This window comes from Protopterus annectens, chromosome 6.part0 (assembly GCF_019279795.1).
Source record: "Protopterus annectens isolate FY-2018-M chromosome 6.part0, PAN1.0, whole genome shotgun sequence".
In the NCBI taxonomy this organism is placed as follows: domain Eukaryota; kingdom Metazoa; phylum Chordata; order Ceratodontiformes; family Protopteridae; genus Protopterus; species Protopterus annectens.
In genome coordinates this window covers 1373308299-1373327404 of record NC_056737.1, presented here as the reverse complement: position 1 = coordinate 1373327404, position 19106 = coordinate 1373308299, and the positions used below count along the sequence as shown (strand labels likewise).

The following is a 19106-nucleotide window of genomic DNA, read 5'->3' as shown; positions in this document are numbered from 1 at the left end:
TTATGAGTAGCAAACCTTAATTAATAATTACATTACTAAAATGATAACTGCCTAATTATTCACAAAAATGCCCCCCTTATATTGCTCTGAGCTGTCCCACTTTTCCATGAAGTCAGTGATTCTAGCTCAGATTTTTTGGGGGCAAGGAGATGAGGTAGTGATGTGCATCAACAAATTAGGTCACTGGTTGTAATCTTGCTGGAAGGTTTATCCCAATAAATAACTGGTGCCAAAATCATGAACTGAAACTAAATGCCAAAAAATGCATTATTGTGTCCTTTGGGAAGTCAACTACCCCCATACTTCTCAACCTCAAGAAATCTGGATAAAGCTTAAAGTTATGGAGGAAAAAAGGTACAAAAATAGGCATAGATTTTAAATATTGCTCTTATAAATTTAGAAAGTTGATAGAATAACAGAATATGTTTTAACATGTATTTTCTGAAGGATATGAAGTCTGAAATTCAAATGTATGTCATTGTTTACTGACTTCACTCCTTGGTGATTTCCCAGAAAAAACACAAATTTTAAAAGGAGCAGACTGAAAATATGAGGCGAAAATCTGGACAGTTGAGAGGTATGTCTGCTCCAGGGAAATACCACATTGACAATATAACCCTAAGGGTTGACCCAGTTGTTCAGGATTTATGAATTTATGTAGATAGTGACCTAACTTTTGACCGACATGTGTCCATTGCTGTAAAAAAAGTCATTCTCTATTGCACAGCTTATAAACAAAAGGATTGTATCTACATCTAGGGATGTCATGGTGCCTTTTACTTGGTCCTCTTTAGGCCAGTCATTGAATATAATGCCCCCTTTTTGCATGTATCTGTCCAGACACATGCAACAAATCCTGACTCCTGTCATTTTACTCAGTATCCTATGAACTGTTAAGAATGTGACCTGTGCCTGGTATACAAGGTATCCTCTGACCATACCTCTCAACTGTCCAAATTTTTGACTCAGATTTTTGGTCTGTTCTGCATAAAATGTGTGATTTTCTTGATTTTTGTGACAAATCAATGAGGACTGAATTCACTAAATAATAACAGGTAAATAAGACTCCTAGTGAAGTCTTCCAAAGCTAACTATGAATCCAAATTAGCATCCCTAACTAAGAATAACCATAAGGTCTGTTTTAGTTACAAGTGTGTATACTGATCATGTCTAAATATTTAAATGTATCTGTAATTTTTCTATGTGGAGCTTTTCTCCCTGGGCCTCTGCTGAAAAAGGGCCTTTTTGGCTCAGTCAGACACCCCCAGTTAACAAATATAAAATAAAAATAAATAAATAAAATAAAATCTGTAACCTTAAATGTAAGCCCAGATTTGCGCTGAAGTCATAGTTAATGATACTACATATACAGAACCTGTGGATATAGCAAACCTGCTGGCTGACAGGTTCAGTGAAAACTTCACTCCCCCGTTCCACCACATATACCCCAAGCATCCTTACACCTGTACCCCAGCTAGTATCTCTGAGAAGCAGGTTGTAAATGCCCTCTCCAAGTCAAAAAATACAACCTCTATGGGACCAGACAACATCCCAGGTTGTGTTGTTCCTGTTTTAACCCATGTACAACACAAATCCTGGGTTGTGTTGTACATGGGTTAAAACAGAAATTAGCATCATCACTGGGAATGCTTTTCAATCACAGCCCAAGTACTGGCTTCATTCCAGTGGAATGAAAAAACACTACCATCATCCCTTTGCACAAAGGGGGTGCATTCATGGACCCTAGGAACTATATACCCATTAGCCTGACCAGCCTTATCTGCAAGGCCATGGAACGAATCATTATGAACTTTATTAACAAAAATATAGGAAATCTCCAAACGCTCAACCCCACCCAGTTTGCTTTGTCAATGGGAGACCATGCCTGTTAAACTTGGTGGACTTCTTTGAGACAATCACCAAAGAACTACACAAGGGCAAGTCTGTGCATATGGTCTACCTAAACTTAACCAAGGCCTTTGACACAATTCCTCACTCAAGCATCATTGATAAACACACCCAGCTGGGTATCAACCCATATATTGTCAGGTGGGTTGCAAACTGGCTCACTGATATAACTCATACGGTCAAAACAGGGTATGCCACCTCCTCCAGCAGACCTGTAACCAGTGGTGTTCCACATGGATCAGTTCTGGGACCATTACTCTTCGGAATCTACTTCTTTTAAGTACAGGCTAAAACTAAAAGACTATGGCTGACAAAGTTTGCTGATGACTGCAAACTGTGAGTGATCATTGAAACCCCTAGCAATGTCAACATCCAGCAAGAAGGTCTTATGCAGACTAATGATTGGTGCCAAAGTCATGGTCTTAAACTTAATGCAAAAAATGCATTATCATCCCCTTTGGCAAGGGTGATGTTCCTGCAAACTACCACATCAACAGCAATAGCCTAAGCACAAAGTCAGTGGTGAGAGATCTGGGCACACAGGTCGACAGCAACTTTAACTTCGATCATCATGTCACCACAGTGGTAAGAAGGGCATTTTATATTGCTCATCTCATAAGTAAGGGCATTGCCTCCAGAAAAAAGAGGTTAAAACCCCCTGTACTCTTCCCACATCAGACCAATAATAGAGTACAATGGCCCCTTTGGTATGTTCCTTTACAAACACCTGCAGCAATTGGAGAGACCACAAAGGTTACTTATAAAGAAAATTCAGTGTCTTCAAGATGTCTTATATGGACAGACTGAAATCTTTGTGACTTACTCTGTTTTGTACAGTCTGCTCATAGGCAACCTGTGCCTTGCATATAGAGCAGTCTCTGACCCATCTTTAATGGAAATGCTGCACATTCGCAAGTCAAATGGCACATGGGTCACTTACTCACAGGGTCTTAACTTGGTATGTGACATCAACAGAACTTGCTGAACAGACAGATTTGTTTCACAGAGGTTGCCCCACCATTGGAACAAGCTTCCTATTTAAGTGTAATTTGGACGATTATATGGGTAACCGGAAATTTACCCCTGGGGTTCCACCTGTGCCCCTCTTGGATGGGCAATAGGTGTTGATTTTAGTGTCTGCTTCAACTAGACAACCTTAGGAGCATGGGTTGAACTTGGCTAGGCTTGTAAGGGCCCTGGGGCCCTTAGCCTAGTAACCTCCTGTGATCCTATGATTTGAGTTTCAGACTTAATATTCTTCAGAAAAGGTGTGGTAACACAAGACCTTTTATTCTAGCAACTTTCTAAGTTTATAAGAGAAATATTTAAAAATTGTCCCTATTTGTGGGGCTTTGCCCCCCATTATTTTTTTGTGCTAAAAGGTCGAGAGCTATGCCTCCGATCCAGTACTGATGGATTTATTGCACACCAGCAAGTCAAATAGCATTAAAAGTATCCGGCTAGGGATCTAAAGTTCTTCCACAATATCAACAGAGCAGTTTGCAGGGAGAGGTATGTCTCGCAGATGCCGCTGCTATGGAACACACTCCTCATCCACAACTAAGTTCATCCCCATCCACGTTAAAGCGCAACATAGATCTATGAACAGGAGACAGAAAACATAACCAGGTCTGCCCCAAGTACTACTAATGAATAGAGACAGCTCCTAAGTGCTTTATCCCATGAATGGGTCCCCTCAAATTATCTATGGTATGATATGATCCCATGTATCATCATTAGGAGTAATACATAATTATCGACCATGGCATGGGCAAGACAATGTTGTTGTGTCTTTCGGCTTTTAGGGGTCGCCACAGCGGAACTCCGGTCTGCTAATGATTGGTAGTTGATTTTTACGTGCTGAGTTACCAGCCCTGACGCACAACTGTCAACGAAGGTATGCCCATTCATGCATGTCTCCACGCAGAAGACGCTTTAGCTGAGAATCAAACCGGACAGTAACCAAATTGAATATGTTTTTTGAGCCCCCCCATAGCTCTCAACCTTCATTCTCCAAAATGAAGAACACTGGCCCTCATAATGTGGAACAAATGGCCAAATGTGGAAAAAGTAGTAATGGCTTACTAAGCACTTCAGCTAGGAAGGTCATGGGATGGTTAATATGTGCTGGTTTTACTTACTGAGTTAATATGATTTATTTCTATTTACCATGGATTTCAATTAAAAAATTCCTAACAGCGAATGTGTTACAGACCCTTTCAATGTGGAACTTTGAGGAACATTAACTTTTTAAGACCACAAATGAGGTACGTTCCTCGTAATGAAGTACACTTAAGCGGTATATGGAGCCCCCCCCCCCAAAAAAAAAACAAAAAAAAAACGGACATTTACTAGGCTTAAAACGGCCTGCAAAACCAGCCAGCCTAGTACTTATGAACCTACTAAATTCACGGGCTCCTTTCACTGCAGAAAATACTGGTTAATTAATATCATAACCTTTCATTAACTTTTCGCGCACTAGTACTAATATTTAAAACCCATCTCTGACAAGACACGGTTATCCCTGCTTATTTTACGATAGATGATCCTGACTCTGGAATTAACTGAGAAATAAATGTTTAGCCAAAGGTAATGAAACGAGTAGAAAAACACTCAGTATTATTAAACCACATTTATAACCCACACCTGTAGCTAAACATCGGAGGTACAAGTCACAAACATAAATTCATTAATTAAAATACAATTTACTAGCAAGAACTGCATACCACTGAGATTACTGAATTAAGCCAAGTAATAACTGAAAAACGAAACTGTCCTTATTCCCGCCCAGTGACGTTACACCGACGTCACCAGTGTTGTCAGCCACGGACATCTGGCCAGCATTATCGGCCATCTTGGCTGTCTAGCTGTGAGCACATCTGTGCGGAAGTGGAAACTTCTCTCTGAGAAGTCTAGGGTTCCGCTTTTGGATGGTTAGATAGCAGCTTCATTTCAGGTTTACATTAAGCCGAAGAGAAGGGAAGATGGCAGGAAGGTTGCCAGCTTGTGTGGTTGACTGTGGAACGGGGTAAGCATCATATTCAGAGGAAAAAAGAAAGAAAGACTGAAGAGTTATGAGAAGGAAGCTAAGCTGTCAGTGGTTTTGACACTGGCTGTTTCTTAGTAGTATTCATTCACCAAGACTTTGGTATTATTGCAGCCGGCACCTCCCATACGGTGGCCTTAATATGTTGTTTTTTCATTTGGATTCGTTTCCTATTTTGCAGTGTTAGCGATTACTGTACGTTGTGTTGTCATTGTGTGATGATGTGACTTTGTAACATGTTGATTTATTGCCAGTAGTTTCAATAATATGATGTAAAATCTGTTCTTTATTTGGTTGCTTGTGGTACAGCAAGGGTCTGGCGTTGACAGTTATTTCTTCAGTACTTAGTAATGAAACTTTGTTTTAATTGGATTGTATCTGTGTACATAAATATTAGCATAGTTTTCATCAGTGGAAGTTCATTTATTAGTTGTTAAGAAAAGCCCCACTCCCTAACGTGGGCAAGCGCAGATTAACTTCCTAGTTCTGTCGGTCTTCCTGGTTTCATGCATTTTGAGTCCTTATATGGCAGTTTTGTGCAAAAGTGAGCAGATTTGTATGAGGAACAAATGTGATAGAAACCATAGGAGCACACGTTCCAAATTGTAGTTTGTAATGTTAAACTTGCTTTTACTCGGCATCGTTTTAATAAGTCTTTTGGAACGTGCATTTTTCTGGTTTAGCACGGTTTAGTACGTGAATGTTAATTTCCTTTTTAGGTAAACCTGAGTAGTTTCAGGTTGTAGTGCTGCAAATGAAATGTTGCAGTTTAAAAATGGCAATTTATAATCTGAGAGCAGTAATGACTTTTGTAAATGGGTACTTGACTTTTTTCAATGGAAAACCTTTGAAATGTTTAGTATTGTGGTACTGTACCCATTCGAGACTCCAGGTGTCTTTATCAGTTTCACTTTCCCGATAACGGTTACGGTGGAAGTGGACCAAGACCAAACTTTCTATTCCCCAGCCACATATTCAATCTTATTCTTTGGGATTTGCAAGCATTTTCAATGCACTTACGTTAGACAGTTGTTATAGTATTGGACCCCCCCCCCCCCCAATGCAGTTGCCTATATATATATATATATATATATATAATGTAATAACGCTGTAATCACTGACTTTGGCTCTGTTCCTTCCAAAGGAAATATCCGTTCAATTGCAAGGGTCTCCTTGGCCACTGAGTGTATGCAGTAAAATATCTTTATTTTACCTTCTGTGCTTTTTGTGATTCTTTTGTCATTATTTACAACAGAGACCCATAGATGAAGGTTGACCTGTCAACTGCGAGCCTTTTCCTGGAACTATTTTACCACCACGGCTCAGCTTGTGAAAAACTGCACCTGCTGCTCTAGTCTACTTGTAAACCTTCCTTCCTCTTGTCATACCCCAGAGTCTTGATTCTGAGAGATGTAGTAAAATAAGTAGTTGAAATCCCTCCTCTTTTCTCCATTCACTAAGAAAGCTTGGTTCATGGATCATGCTACTGCAGATGCTTCTTTGATTCCTCATTCAAGTAGTTGTTTTCCTGTTAGGTTATATAGTGTATAGGTGTGGCAGTCTTGAGCACCTTATTCCCTTTTCCAGTAAGGCTGCATACCCATATTATGTGTTTAGTGCTTAAGCATTGACTGTTAAGTGTCTTCAGTAAAGATAGTGCTCTTCCACTTACAGATTGTAATCTGCTCATGGGTTCATAATAGTTTAATAGTTTATTAATCTGTGAGGATCCTAAGAAGCCTAGCCTTGCTTTCTCACGGTAACTTTAACCATTCTGTTTTGTGTATGAATAACCCAGAAGTGGGCTGAACAAGGATATGTCGGGACACGTTGCCTCTATCTTTGAGGGGCATGGATGCTAAACCAGGGGTGAATTTGCAGTTTTGCATCCCTTCATCAAATTACATTTGAACAGCTGAAGAGAAACTTTGCTTTCTATGGAGTGGAAGACTTCCATAGAAGAGGTATTCTCTGTGATTTGTAGCAGTTCCTCCATTGTGTTCAGTTTGTATTGAAAAGAGATTGACATCCCTTAAGCAGGTGTTTGTGCAACCACTGGACTTGCAAGTGTGTAATAGGCCTGACAGGATAGGGTCTGTTGTTGCTGCATATGCTAGGCAGAGGTCACCTGTAGTTGCTTGTATGATAACGGGAGAGTGGCAATGCTTTCAGATGCATAGTTATTGTGATTTAAGCTCTTTTTTTGGGAAAGTGTTGTGGTGACAAGTGTTTCGATGTGTGCGTATTGAATGTGGCATTGTATTGCGTGATCGGTCTGAGACCAGACTACAATGGAATGAATACATACCATGAACCTAGACACTATATATTTTAGATACAACTTGCATGATGATGAAGGATTTCCTTACAACAATGGGTAGGTTGTGATCAAAGGACAATTATTTATCAACTTAGGTTCCCAGATTCTGACTACGAGATCATATTTCAGGGTTGGGGTTGTGTTGTTAGTGTGATAGTTACAAGTTTTGTTTGGCAAAAGATACAGTTATACAATTCTTGGTATTTAGTTTTAGACCGTGGTTTTGACAACAGCTGTTTGTTTGATAGAGGCCCTCTTGGAGGGTTTTGGTGTGCATTGGGAGTTTCTGGTTCTGTGCAAGTTACATAGGAATTTACATTTAGCATGGAGAGTTTATATACAATAAATGAATCTGGAGTAGTGTACTGACTTGCCATCTTCTTTTCCTTCAAGGGCCATCTTCTTTTCCTTCAAGGACCATCTGTCAGCCATGTTAAATAAGCAGGGTCTACCCTTTATGAATTAGAACTAGTTGGGGTCAGGTGGTGGTGCTGCGGTAGCGTTGTCGCCTCACACTAAGATGCTGTCCGGTTCGATTCTCAGATAGAGCGTCTTCTGCATGGAGACAATGCGTGAATGGGTGTACCTTCGCTGAAGGTTGTGCGTCAGGGCTGGTAACTCGGCACGTAAAAATCAACTACCAATCATTAGTGGACCGGAGTTCCACTGTGACGACCCCTAACTGGGAAAAGCCTAAAGACACAAACAAACCCATGTCTTTATTGACTAATTCTGTAGTGATTCTTTCTGTAGCTTTGCAGAACCATGGATTTAGATTTAGATGTAATTGCCATCTCAGCTGCTTTGCACTTGCATGCAGGCAGTCTACTAGTGCCATCATCACAGAGATGCTGGTAAGATGAAGCCATTAGGACAACATTGTGTGCAAACAAAAGAGATGGCATGTCTAGAGCTTCAAAGTGGGCAGTCTTCTGTAGTCTTGGCTACTTTTCCATGTTGTGTGTGAAAGTCAGAAGCAGGAATGGTGACAATGTACCATTGCAGAAGCTCAATGCCAGCCTTGGACAAATTTGACTTCATACAAAGTATGAGAATAAAAGTCTTGTGTAATGTAGCTAGGATAAAGTAGCAGCAATCCTGGTGTCCTCTACTTCCATGGAAATGTCTGGCTGCACACAGCTAAATAACTAGTCCTTTGTTCCATGTTCCCTTTCCTAGACTTAATTCTCTTGTTTAGTGTAAGATTCTAACAGTAGAACAAAAGTCCATTACTTTGAATGCAAAATATGTGGGGTGGAGGGGACGAACTGAATAATGCAAATAGGTGAGCATAAACATCTTGACAGTACAAAGTATTGAAATTAAGCTGGCTATTTTGTGAAGTATAAATGTTAGGGATAAGGTTAACACTCTTAAGTAGTTGTCCTGCAACAGGGGCCCTTTCTGTGCTAATGCTAACCATAGCCTAGCTTTAACCCTAACACACACAAATACCTGCTTGACCATAACCCTTGTCCTACTGGATATGCATGTGCACACATACATGCACACATTGTCTCTTGGAATATGGAAAAATTTGACACACTCACCTTTATTGTGTGGGAGGCTTTGGAGTCAACATTGTTTTTGGCATATTGTGCTTTTTTTCTGTTTAAATCTCATCTCGCATATATATTTCTTGTAGGAGCATTTATCAATGAGACTGGCATCACACTTTTAGTTCAGAGATAGTGTACCTTTCTTCCTTGTAATTTTGAAAAGCATGCTGCTCTAACCCTGTTAACTTGTGCATTTTTGTCTGGATGGACCTCCTGTACGCCTACAGCCCAACCACAGCAGTGGTAAATGGACATGCTGTGGGTTTCTGTCCCCAGGCCTGTGCTGAAAAATGAGCTTTTAACTGCATTTGATTATTCTTGGATGGCAAATGAAAATGGGCTTTTAACTGCATCGGGGTTATTCCTGGATAGCAAATGAAAAAATAAACCGTCTTCTGTCTAATAGTTTTAAAAGTGGGGGGGGGGGCACAGAAATGGAGAGATTCAGAGATTTTGTGCGTTAATGAATAACTAATACTATGTTGTATCCTAGAATAAAGTAGAAATGATGGAGGTGTGAAGTATTGCAGTGAGACAGTGATATTTCTGTAGGGGAAGAAAATAAAATAAATTGGGAAGGAAATAGTCTAAACCAGCTGCAGTAGAAATAGTGAATATAGTAACAGGTGAAAGAACTGGTGTTTTCTAAAAAAAAAATAAATAAATAAAAAGGGTAGTAGCAAAGTACATAGAAAAATGGGAAATGTGGGAACAATACATGGTGAAGGTTTAAGGGAAGGGAGGAATTAAATGAGCTCTAATATCCCATTGACAATGATTGTATAAATTTTATATGTGGTAGATGTTTACAACTAAAATTTTTAATATGGCTTGTTTTCATTTGTATAAATGTATGATTGCCAAAGTCAACAAAAATGTTTCTGGTTTAAAGGAAGTAATGTAAGAAAATGTAATGAGAAGCTGTAAGGGTATGAGCAAAATAACGGATGAAGATAAAAGGGAGAACCTATAAGTAGGAATTACAAATTTTCCTCCAAGATGCTTTTTTTTGACACAGGTTGTCTGCAAACTTGCTAGATGTAGGATTCTGTCTGACAGTAGTAGGTTATTATAGTTGTCATGCTAGGTGTTATAATGTGGTAAGAGGAAGCACATCCTGCCTAGAGGCAGGACTAAGGCTAGTATACATTAGAACTGCATAGCAAACAAAGCATCTGATGTTGTTGTAAATCTGTGCTCATTCATTACAAAGAGGACCTCTGTTCTGTCCTCTGAACCGATACGGCCGTTTCCAAGCTCGCGCAAGCCAAAAACTCTCAGCTAAGACCTTCCCATAATGCCCCTCTCCTAGTTACACCATATCTTGTTTGCCACGTTCCTAGTCAGACGTGCTAGCCATCTCTCTCAAAGCTAAGTAGAAAATGGTTAATTTTAAGACGGTTTCTCTTCAAAATTGTTTAATTTTTAGTCAAGTTAGTCTTTTCTCACTGTCTCCTATAACCTAATCCTATTTCCTACCCTTTACCTTGATAATTTAATTTTTGCCTTTATTGGTACTGTCCCTCTCTCCTGTCTTTGACAGGCTCTTCCTTACTACTAGTATCTTTTAAATAACATCATTTGTATTCTCTCCCTTTTCTCTCCCATAATTAGTTTTTTCTGTAGGATAGCTTTGTTGCTTTAGTATGTCAGACAAAACTAATTTGGGATTTAAACAGTGTGACAAGTGTGGACGTAAGATGCCTAACTCTGATACACATGCTTGTTGTGTCTGCTGTTTCGGCGTGGATCATATTAAAGATGATTGTGACTTGTGCTAGTTTTAGTAATCGGACACTAGCAGAACATAAAAATAAACTTATTTTAAAAGGTTTACTTAAGACACCTTTTTTGGTGGCTCTATATGGGTCGGAGATCTCGCCCCCTCCAAAGACCAAAAAAATAAAGAAAAACGGAGTCGCTCTGTTCCTGCATCTCCGTCAGTTATGGAACAGAGTCGGCTGCATGCTTTGCCAGTGCCCTCAGCACAGACCTCTTCGGCACCAGGCTCTGTTTCCTCTCCTCCCTTGGTGCCGTCCATGATATTCACTCCTATTTCGGTTCCAACCTTGGCACCACTGACTTCGGTGCTGTCCTTGGATCCCAAATCGGCTCCGATGACTGTACATGCTTCGGCACCATCCCCGGCCATGGTGCCGACAGTTTCTTCGGCCCCAGAACTCGAATACCTGCCAAAGACAAGATACTCTCTCCGACTTACGACCCTTTTTTGGGGCAGAGGTTTAGCCCCTTTCTAGAAAGACCTGATTCTCCTTCAGCAGCCTCCTTTAGATCCACTACAAGTTGTTCTGAATTAGACCTAGTGCGGGTTGTGGACCAGCTTCTGATAGCTAGGGGATTGCCCATTCCAGCTAAACTTTCCGTCCCTCTTGGCTTGGAATCTTTTACTACATCTTCCCCTATTTATCCTCCTGCAACTTCTACCCAGATCTCTGAGATCTCGGTACCGATGTCCACTTCGGTGCATACTATCTCTGTTCCGACAGCAGTGTTTCCCCTGTTGGCCCCAACCACCCTTGCTACATTGGCTACGGCGGAGCCGATGCTTTCTCGGAGCGGTGCTTGGACCGTACGTACCTTGGTACCTAGCCCGGCTCCGTCTATGTCCACCTTTCCTACAGCTTCCAATTCTCTGAGCTCCTGAACTAGAGGTGGGCTCCATGGGGCAGGATGTGACCCTGGTTCTGAGGTTGTCCCTCCCGGTCCCAGGCTCCCATCCCTCTTTGGGTGGGCCTACTGTCCAGGTGATGGAGAGGGTCCTTCACTCCGAAGGCTCACAGGCAGAGCCAATGACATCCGTATCAGAACCCCCCCCCCCAGCATGCACCTTTCCCAACCCTCTATTTTGGGACCCTGGGCACGGGAGTCACAAAAACCCCCTTTGAAGGGAACCCCTTCTCCGGAGTCGTCCTCAGAAGATCCCACTGGAGAGCCACCCTGGAGAAACGATGCAAGAGGAAGCACCTTCATTCCCCGGAGGAATCTTATCACCAAAGACACTGATTGTGATGAGGGGGAAGGGTCCCCATGGTCTCCCCCAGACTGTCTCATTCTGAGAGATTCTTGAAATCCTTAAGCAGCGGGGGGGGGGGGGGGGGGGCTGGAAGTCCTCTAACCCTTCTTTTGAGGAATCTGTGTTCTTGCAGGCCTACCATGCCCGGCCATCTACTTCCAGGGTGACCCCACCTTGTTAAACTCATTGTGCAGCGTGCCTGGAAGTTCCCGGGCTACGTAGAACCTGTCCCCTGGAGGCCAGACAAAATTTTATCTACTTGAAGACTCCTTGAAGGCTGAGGCCGAGACGTCAGAGAGACAGAGATCCTGTATTAAATCGTGTTTGGTGAATCCAGTTGTTGTTTATTTTTTAAAATTTTATCTACACCTGAAGACCAGCCCATTAGTCCAAGCAGTTGACAGTTGATTCTATGTTCGTGGTGTGGCCACCAAGAGGGAACTGTCAGAAGATGGTTCTACTGTCCATCCTGCAAACAGGGAGTCCCGGGCCATGGACAGACTAGGGAAGCGGACCTATGCTTCAGCGACCTTCGCCATTCGGTCGTTGAACTGTCTGGCACACTTTTTACTCACCTCCAAAGAGACCTAATTTCTGAAATGTCTTCCTCTTTGGTGGGGTTACTGCCTGATGAGGTGCATGATACTGTCGCCTCACAGCTAGCTACCCTTGAATCCATCCTGAACGCCTCGATGCGTTTGACATCTCACACCACCAAGGGGGCAGCTCGAGCTGCTGCATCAGGCATTGTCATGAGACATAATGCTTGGATGCAGTTGTGACTTTGCAGACCCCTTTAAATCTTCCTTCATCAGTTCACCTTTTGACGAATCTGCACTGTTTGGACCCAAAGTACGAGATACACTTGCACGTAGTGAGAAAGATGGAAAGACCTTGTCTGCTGTGGGCATATGCTTTTCCAACCCCCAGATGTCCTACTCCAGGAACAAGAAGGGAGGAAAGATGTGGTTCAAGAAATCCCAAGGATCCTTTTGTGACACACTGGTGAACAATCCCCCTTTGGCAGAGGGGGCAACTCATATGGAAGATGTTCCTTTCGGGGTAGAGGGGGTCCATGTAACCAGGGCGCTAGAGATTCTTTCTCCGGCAGACCCTACCAGCTCTCCTGAGCAGCGGCCCGATTGCTTGGTTCATTTTTCTTTGCATCTACCAGCCTGGCATATTATTACTACTGATGTTTTCCAGAGGCTACCAAATACCATTCGATTTAACTCCTAGACCCGTCAGATGAATCCCCGATGGACCACCCAGTCAGAGGGAATTAGCCTTAGAAATAGAAAAGCTGCTAAGAAAAAGGGTCATCCAACCAGTCCCACCAGACCAGACAGGATCCGGGTTTTACTAAAGGTACTTTTTAGTGTGAAAAAAGACAGGGGACTGGAGACCAATCCTGGATCTCGGCCTACAGTCAACAAGGATAAATCTTGATGTCTCCAGTGAAGACACTGGAATTCATTGGAGCAGTCTTTGACACAACATCCTGTCAAGCTTCTCTTCCCCCCTCACAGGCTTTCGAAAATAACACACCAAATCCAAGACCTTCTCCCTCAGTCCTATGTGCTGCTTCTTGTACTGCACCTCTTAGAGTCCATGGCGGCTGCCATTACGTTGGTACCACTGTCGAGACTGCACATGAATATCCTACAGTGGTTCCTGTCCGCATGATGGTCGTTGCTAATTTACCTACTCATGATACCTCCTTCAAACCGTTGCAAGGAAGAAATGTTATGGTGGATGAAACCCACAAATTAATCTTTGATTTTGACCGTTCTGTCTTCCCCAGCCCACGGCCATGGTGACCACAGACACTTCCCTGTTAGGGTGGGGGGAGCATTTCCAGGGAAAGACTGTCCAAGGCACCTGATCCCCCATGGAGGCCAATTTGCACATAAAATTTGCAATTGCAAGCGTTCCATGCATCCCTACCCTCTGGGACCATTGCAATTCAGTCATTCAACATCGTCTGGTATAGCAACAAGCAAGGCAAAACCAGCTCTTACTGTATTGTCGGGAAGTCATGAGGATTTGGCACTGGGCGTTAACTTCCTTATAGCAACACACATTCCTCGGAGTTCCAACCTTATTGCGGACAATCTGAGCAGGAACATCCTGATGCCTTACGAGTGGTCCCTCAACTCTGTAACAGCAGATCGGATCTTCCAAAGCTGGGGCAAGCCTTGCTGCAACCTGTTTGCTTCCCCTCCAAACTACAAATGCAGAAGCTACTTTACCCTGACCCCCCCCCAGGGGGGAACACTGAGGGACGCTGTAATGCATGATTGGCCACCGGGTCTTCTGTATGCCTTTACTCCATTTCCCCTCAATCCAAAATTTCTCCAGGAAGCTCAGAGGTTGAGAAGCAAAGTGATCCTCATTGCCCCCGTTAAGTCTGGTTCACGTTTCTATGGCCTCATCTGATTCACAGTCTGTGGATCCTGGATCATTCCCAAGACCTGTTATCTCATCCTCAGGGACTGATTCATCCAAACCTGCACAGTCTCAAGCTCACAGCTTGGTTCCTTCACTTTCAATGGTTTCCAGGCTGCCTGACATCCCATCTCCTGTTTGTGAAATTCTTCTGGCTTCACACAAACCTTCCACTACACACCTTTATTCTAGTAAATGGACTAAGTTCTATATTTGGGCCAAAGATCAGAACTTAGACCCTTTCTCTATGCCTATTCAAAAGATGGTACAATACCGGACTACTCTTTTGCATGCAGGAGTCTCAGCTTCGATCTCTGTATATTTAGCAGCTATCTCCATTTTTCATAATGGTCTTGATTTAATTCTTCAGTTATGTCACACTGCCTATGCAAGGCCTTTTTGAAAGGAATATCACACGTTAAACCTCCAGTCATGCCTTCCTTAGAACCCTGGGACTTGACTTTGGTACTTCAGTCTCTCACAGGTTCGCCTTTTGATTCATGTGATTTGAAATTTTTGTCATGAAAAACCTTACATCTAGTAGCACTTACCTCAGCGGAAGAGTATCTGAGCTGCAGGCTTTGAGTGTCAAGAGTCCTTACTTGATCTTTCACATGGATAGGGTGTCCCTTCGTACTGACCCTTCTTTCTTGCCCAAGGTCATTTCTGGCTTAGAAACGTCATTACCTTTATCTACCAACAGAATAAGCTATCCTTACCTTCTAGAATAAAGGCTCATTCTACCAGATCTATGGCTACTTCTATAGCATTTCATTCTAGAGCCTCTATGGATGATATCTGTGCAGCAGCCACATGGACAAGACCATATTGTGCAGCAGCCACTTGGACAAGACCTCATACTTTTATATCTCATTACAAATTGAATTTGGCCTCCAGGGGACGAGCATCTTTTGGTTCTGTAGTGCTCAGGAATATTCTTCCTTAGGGCCACCCGGGTCTCTAGTAGCTGGGGACTCAGTCCTGTTTGTAATGTATGAACAAAGATTTACACCATCAGATAAAGAAGTTATGTCTTACCATAACGTTCCACCTGTGTTGTAGATCATTGTTCATTCATTACTTCATGCCCTCCTTCCCCCTGCCTCGACTCCGGGTGGACTTTAGGAACTCCTGGTTAGGGTATTTGCTCAGACAGAGTCTCCTACTATTTTTTTCTTTTTACTACATCTATTCTCTAAGGGCGGGCAAACTCCATCTAGAGTAACTAGGAGAGGGACCTTATGGGTCGGTCTTGGCACAAGCTTGGAAATGGCCATATCTGTTTCGAGGATGGAACCAAGGTCCCATTTGTAATGAATGAACAAAGATCTACAACACAGATGGAATGTTATGGTAAGACATTACTACTTTTTTTAGCATGTTGTCAAGCACTTCCCCCATCCCGTAATGCACTGTGGTGCCATGCCACTCCAATTTTTTTTTTTAATTTCTCAAAACTGATTAGAAAATGGCCACTGGTTGCCTCATGGTAGTGTTGATTTTTTTTTGAAAGCTTGGAAGGATTTGTTGTGGCAGTAGTGAATAAAACTCCTTAGTTTTTTCTTATCTATCTTGTTTACTGTGATTTATGAAGTAGTGCCATCTGTGCTGTGATTTTATATGAGGTAGTGACGTCTGTGCAAGGGAGTGTAGGGTAGTGCATGTGTAACATATGCCAGCAAAGCTAGCAGGAGTTTTGCAAAGAATTTTGTCACTTGACTATTACACTGATTTGTACAGATGCTTGTGCTAAAAAATGCATCAACAGTGGGTCCTGCTGGACAGAAAAAAAATGTACATGTGTGACACAGTAATATTATAACTAGAAAAAATACCTCACAAGGGTAAACTGCACAAAACCAAAGTGCAGTTCCATGGCTGATAAAAGACGAAACTCCAAATACAAATGTAGTCAGAAAATTTAATAAAAGAGATGGGCGCTTTCACAATTACAGTTGCTTCTTCAGATCACAGAAAAAACTAAACCACAGGTTTGAATACCCCATGAGTTAGCAATAATTAATCGTGTGATATTTAAAGAGTATATTCAAAAAGAGAACTATTTAAAGAAACATCCATCATAATAATTAAAAAAAAATATATATATATATATATATATATATATATATATGTGTGTGTGTGTATATATATATATATATATATATATATATATATGTGTGTGTGTGCATATATATATGTATATATGTATGTATGCATATGTGTATATATATATATATATATACACAAAATACATAATATAAACTGTTATAAAAATCTGATTATGCACTAAATAATACACTGAATAATTTATCTAAACATATTTGTATATTATATAAATTACTTTCTCAAGCCCCTGTTATTTAATTCTGGCTTCCGGGGGACTACATCATTTAGACCAGAGCCCTTATGTGCTCTGAGTCTAAGAATCCACCTGGTTTCATTGCACTCAGTATTATTAACATCACGTAGTCTCATATCAGTCCTAGTAACCTCCAATACCTGAAATGCAAATTTATGCAGATCCCCTTCCTGTGCTACATGTTTAGCAAGTGCACTTTACTCTACTCTAATCTTTTACTAATACAGTGTAAATGGTCTCTTAGCCATTCACGGAGACATCTGTTGGTCTTGGCAACATAGAATTTTCTACATGTCATGCACTTGGTTAGCTATACTAGATTTTTGGTGTTACAATCTGCTTTGACATTAAACGTGGATTTGTGCCCAGTATCAGGATGTATAAAAATCGGATCTTCTATTATACTAGTACTGAAATTACAAGCACCACACTTATTAGTTCCTGTCAATGTGTGGTTCATATCATGTCCTTCGTATTTAGGGTAACACAACTGTCTTAACGATTTCTTCTTCCTGTAAACAAAAGAGGGCTTAGTGCCAAGAATTCCAGCTGTATTTTCATTATTTTGAAAAACATTCCAATGTTTACTAACTATATTTTTAAAAACATTGACTTCACTACTGTATGTTAAATTTAAAACAGAATTTTGTCTAGAGCTAAAGTTTGAAACATTCCTTCTCTGGTGTGAGGAAAAATATGATTTGCCAAGATTCTTCCTCTCCTTCCTAACTATTTCTCCCGTTTTGTGAACCTCAGTACTATCATATCCCCTATGTTCAAAATCCTTGGTGAGCTTTTTAAGCTCTCTTCAAAATCTACATCATCCGCTGTTAACCTTGAGGCACACAACATTTGTCCCTTCGTAACATTAGGGAATATGTGTCCCGGATGCATACTATCTCTCTGCAGATAAGAAGGTACATAATGCTCTTTTTTTTTTTTTTTCTATAAACATTTGTAGAAATACTACGATCTTCTTTATCCCTCTTAATTTGTACATCCAAATAATGTGAAACATCTGGAGAATATTCAAAAGTAAATTTCAAGAAACTGACTCTTGTATTCACATATTCAAAGAACTGTAAAAGTTCTACTTCAGTTCATTTCCATAAAAGGAAAAGATTGTCTACAAAACGATGAAAAAATACTATATTCTACCCTATTAAACATTTAATATGTTGAGATTCCCATTTAGCCATTACAAGGTTGGTGTAGCTATAGGTACAAGGAGTGCCCATAGCTACACCAGCAAATTGCAAATAATCATGATGTTCAAAAATACAGTGTTCTAGAGTAATTTCCAATAAAAAACATATAAGGTCAATGTGCTGAATGCTGTATTCACTATGAAACAAATGTTTTCATCATTTCTATCCCTTCTAAATTTAGAATCATGATAAATATATCCATAGTGACAAAAAGTCAAAATCACAAAACTCTGCAGAATTCAAAAACATAGCAAACAATTTCTTGAACAGCTTTATATCTTTTAATACTAAAGCATATCTATCTAAGACCGGTCTTAACTGTTTTTCAATATAGATGGAAAATATTCTGTTAACCAGCTGGTACCCAAAACAATAGGTCTAGATTTAGGGGTTTTTGGGTCTTTGTGTACTTTAGGTAACCCATGTAGGTATGGAACTAGTGGTTGTTCAATCATTAGATATTGAAATATTTCCTTGGAAATAATACCCTTCTGCAATGTTTCCATAAGTGCTCTCTGAATTCTTAGCTTCATTGCTTGTATTACTTCCATATCAATCTTCTAATAAGTGTTAGTATCACTCAACATATCCCTGATGACATCAAAATAATAAGCCCTGTTCATAATAACTATTAACCCACCTTTATCGGCTGGGTGAATAACTATAGTATTATCATTGTTTAGATTACGAAGAGCCAGTTTTTCATCAAAAGATAGATTCACAAACTTATTACATTTTCTATTACCAAAGAAATAGTTATAAACATCTTTACACAATTTAAGAAAAACGTCAAAAGCAGGATTAGTTGCAGGTATAAAAGCACTAGGCTTGTTAAAAAGACAAGTAGCATCACTAAATTCTTGATTTTTAAAAATTACTTTCAAAAGACAAATTACATATAAACAGTCTAAAGTCTAACAGAGTTTCTGGCAAGTCAGCCATTTGGGCAGGAATGAATGACAAACCTCTAGTCAATACCTTATATTCAAGTTCCAAAAGTGCTCTGTCAGAAATATTCCATACAAAGTTGCATCGTTCATGTTCCACATCCTTTTCAGGGTGTAATTGCTGTCTTGGAAATGCTGCTTCCTTTTTACTCCATTCCCCTTTGAAGTACTCTTGAAAGGGAGAGGTAAACCGGGAAAAAATCTTTTTCATTTACCACAGAGCCCGCTTTACTTCTAACAATAGGCTCCAATTCTTGGGCTTTATCTACAGGTTGTT

At 40.7% G+C, this 19106-nt stretch overlaps 1 protein-coding gene across 1 annotated transcript in view; it reads left to right on the top strand.

Annotated features, from left to right (window-relative positions):
• The first annotated feature begins 4747 nt into the window (after positions 1-4747).
• The window catches only part of ACTR3 (actin related protein 3), an 859006-nt gene continuing 844647 nt past the window's right edge, over positions 4748-19106 (top strand). Inside the window, exon 1 of the mRNA XM_044074929.1 lies at positions 4748-4936. Coding sequence (XP_043930864.1) covers positions 4893-4936 — 44 coding nt within the window. The 5' untranslated portion in view covers positions 4748-4892. The remainder of the gene's footprint in view (positions 4937-19106) is intronic.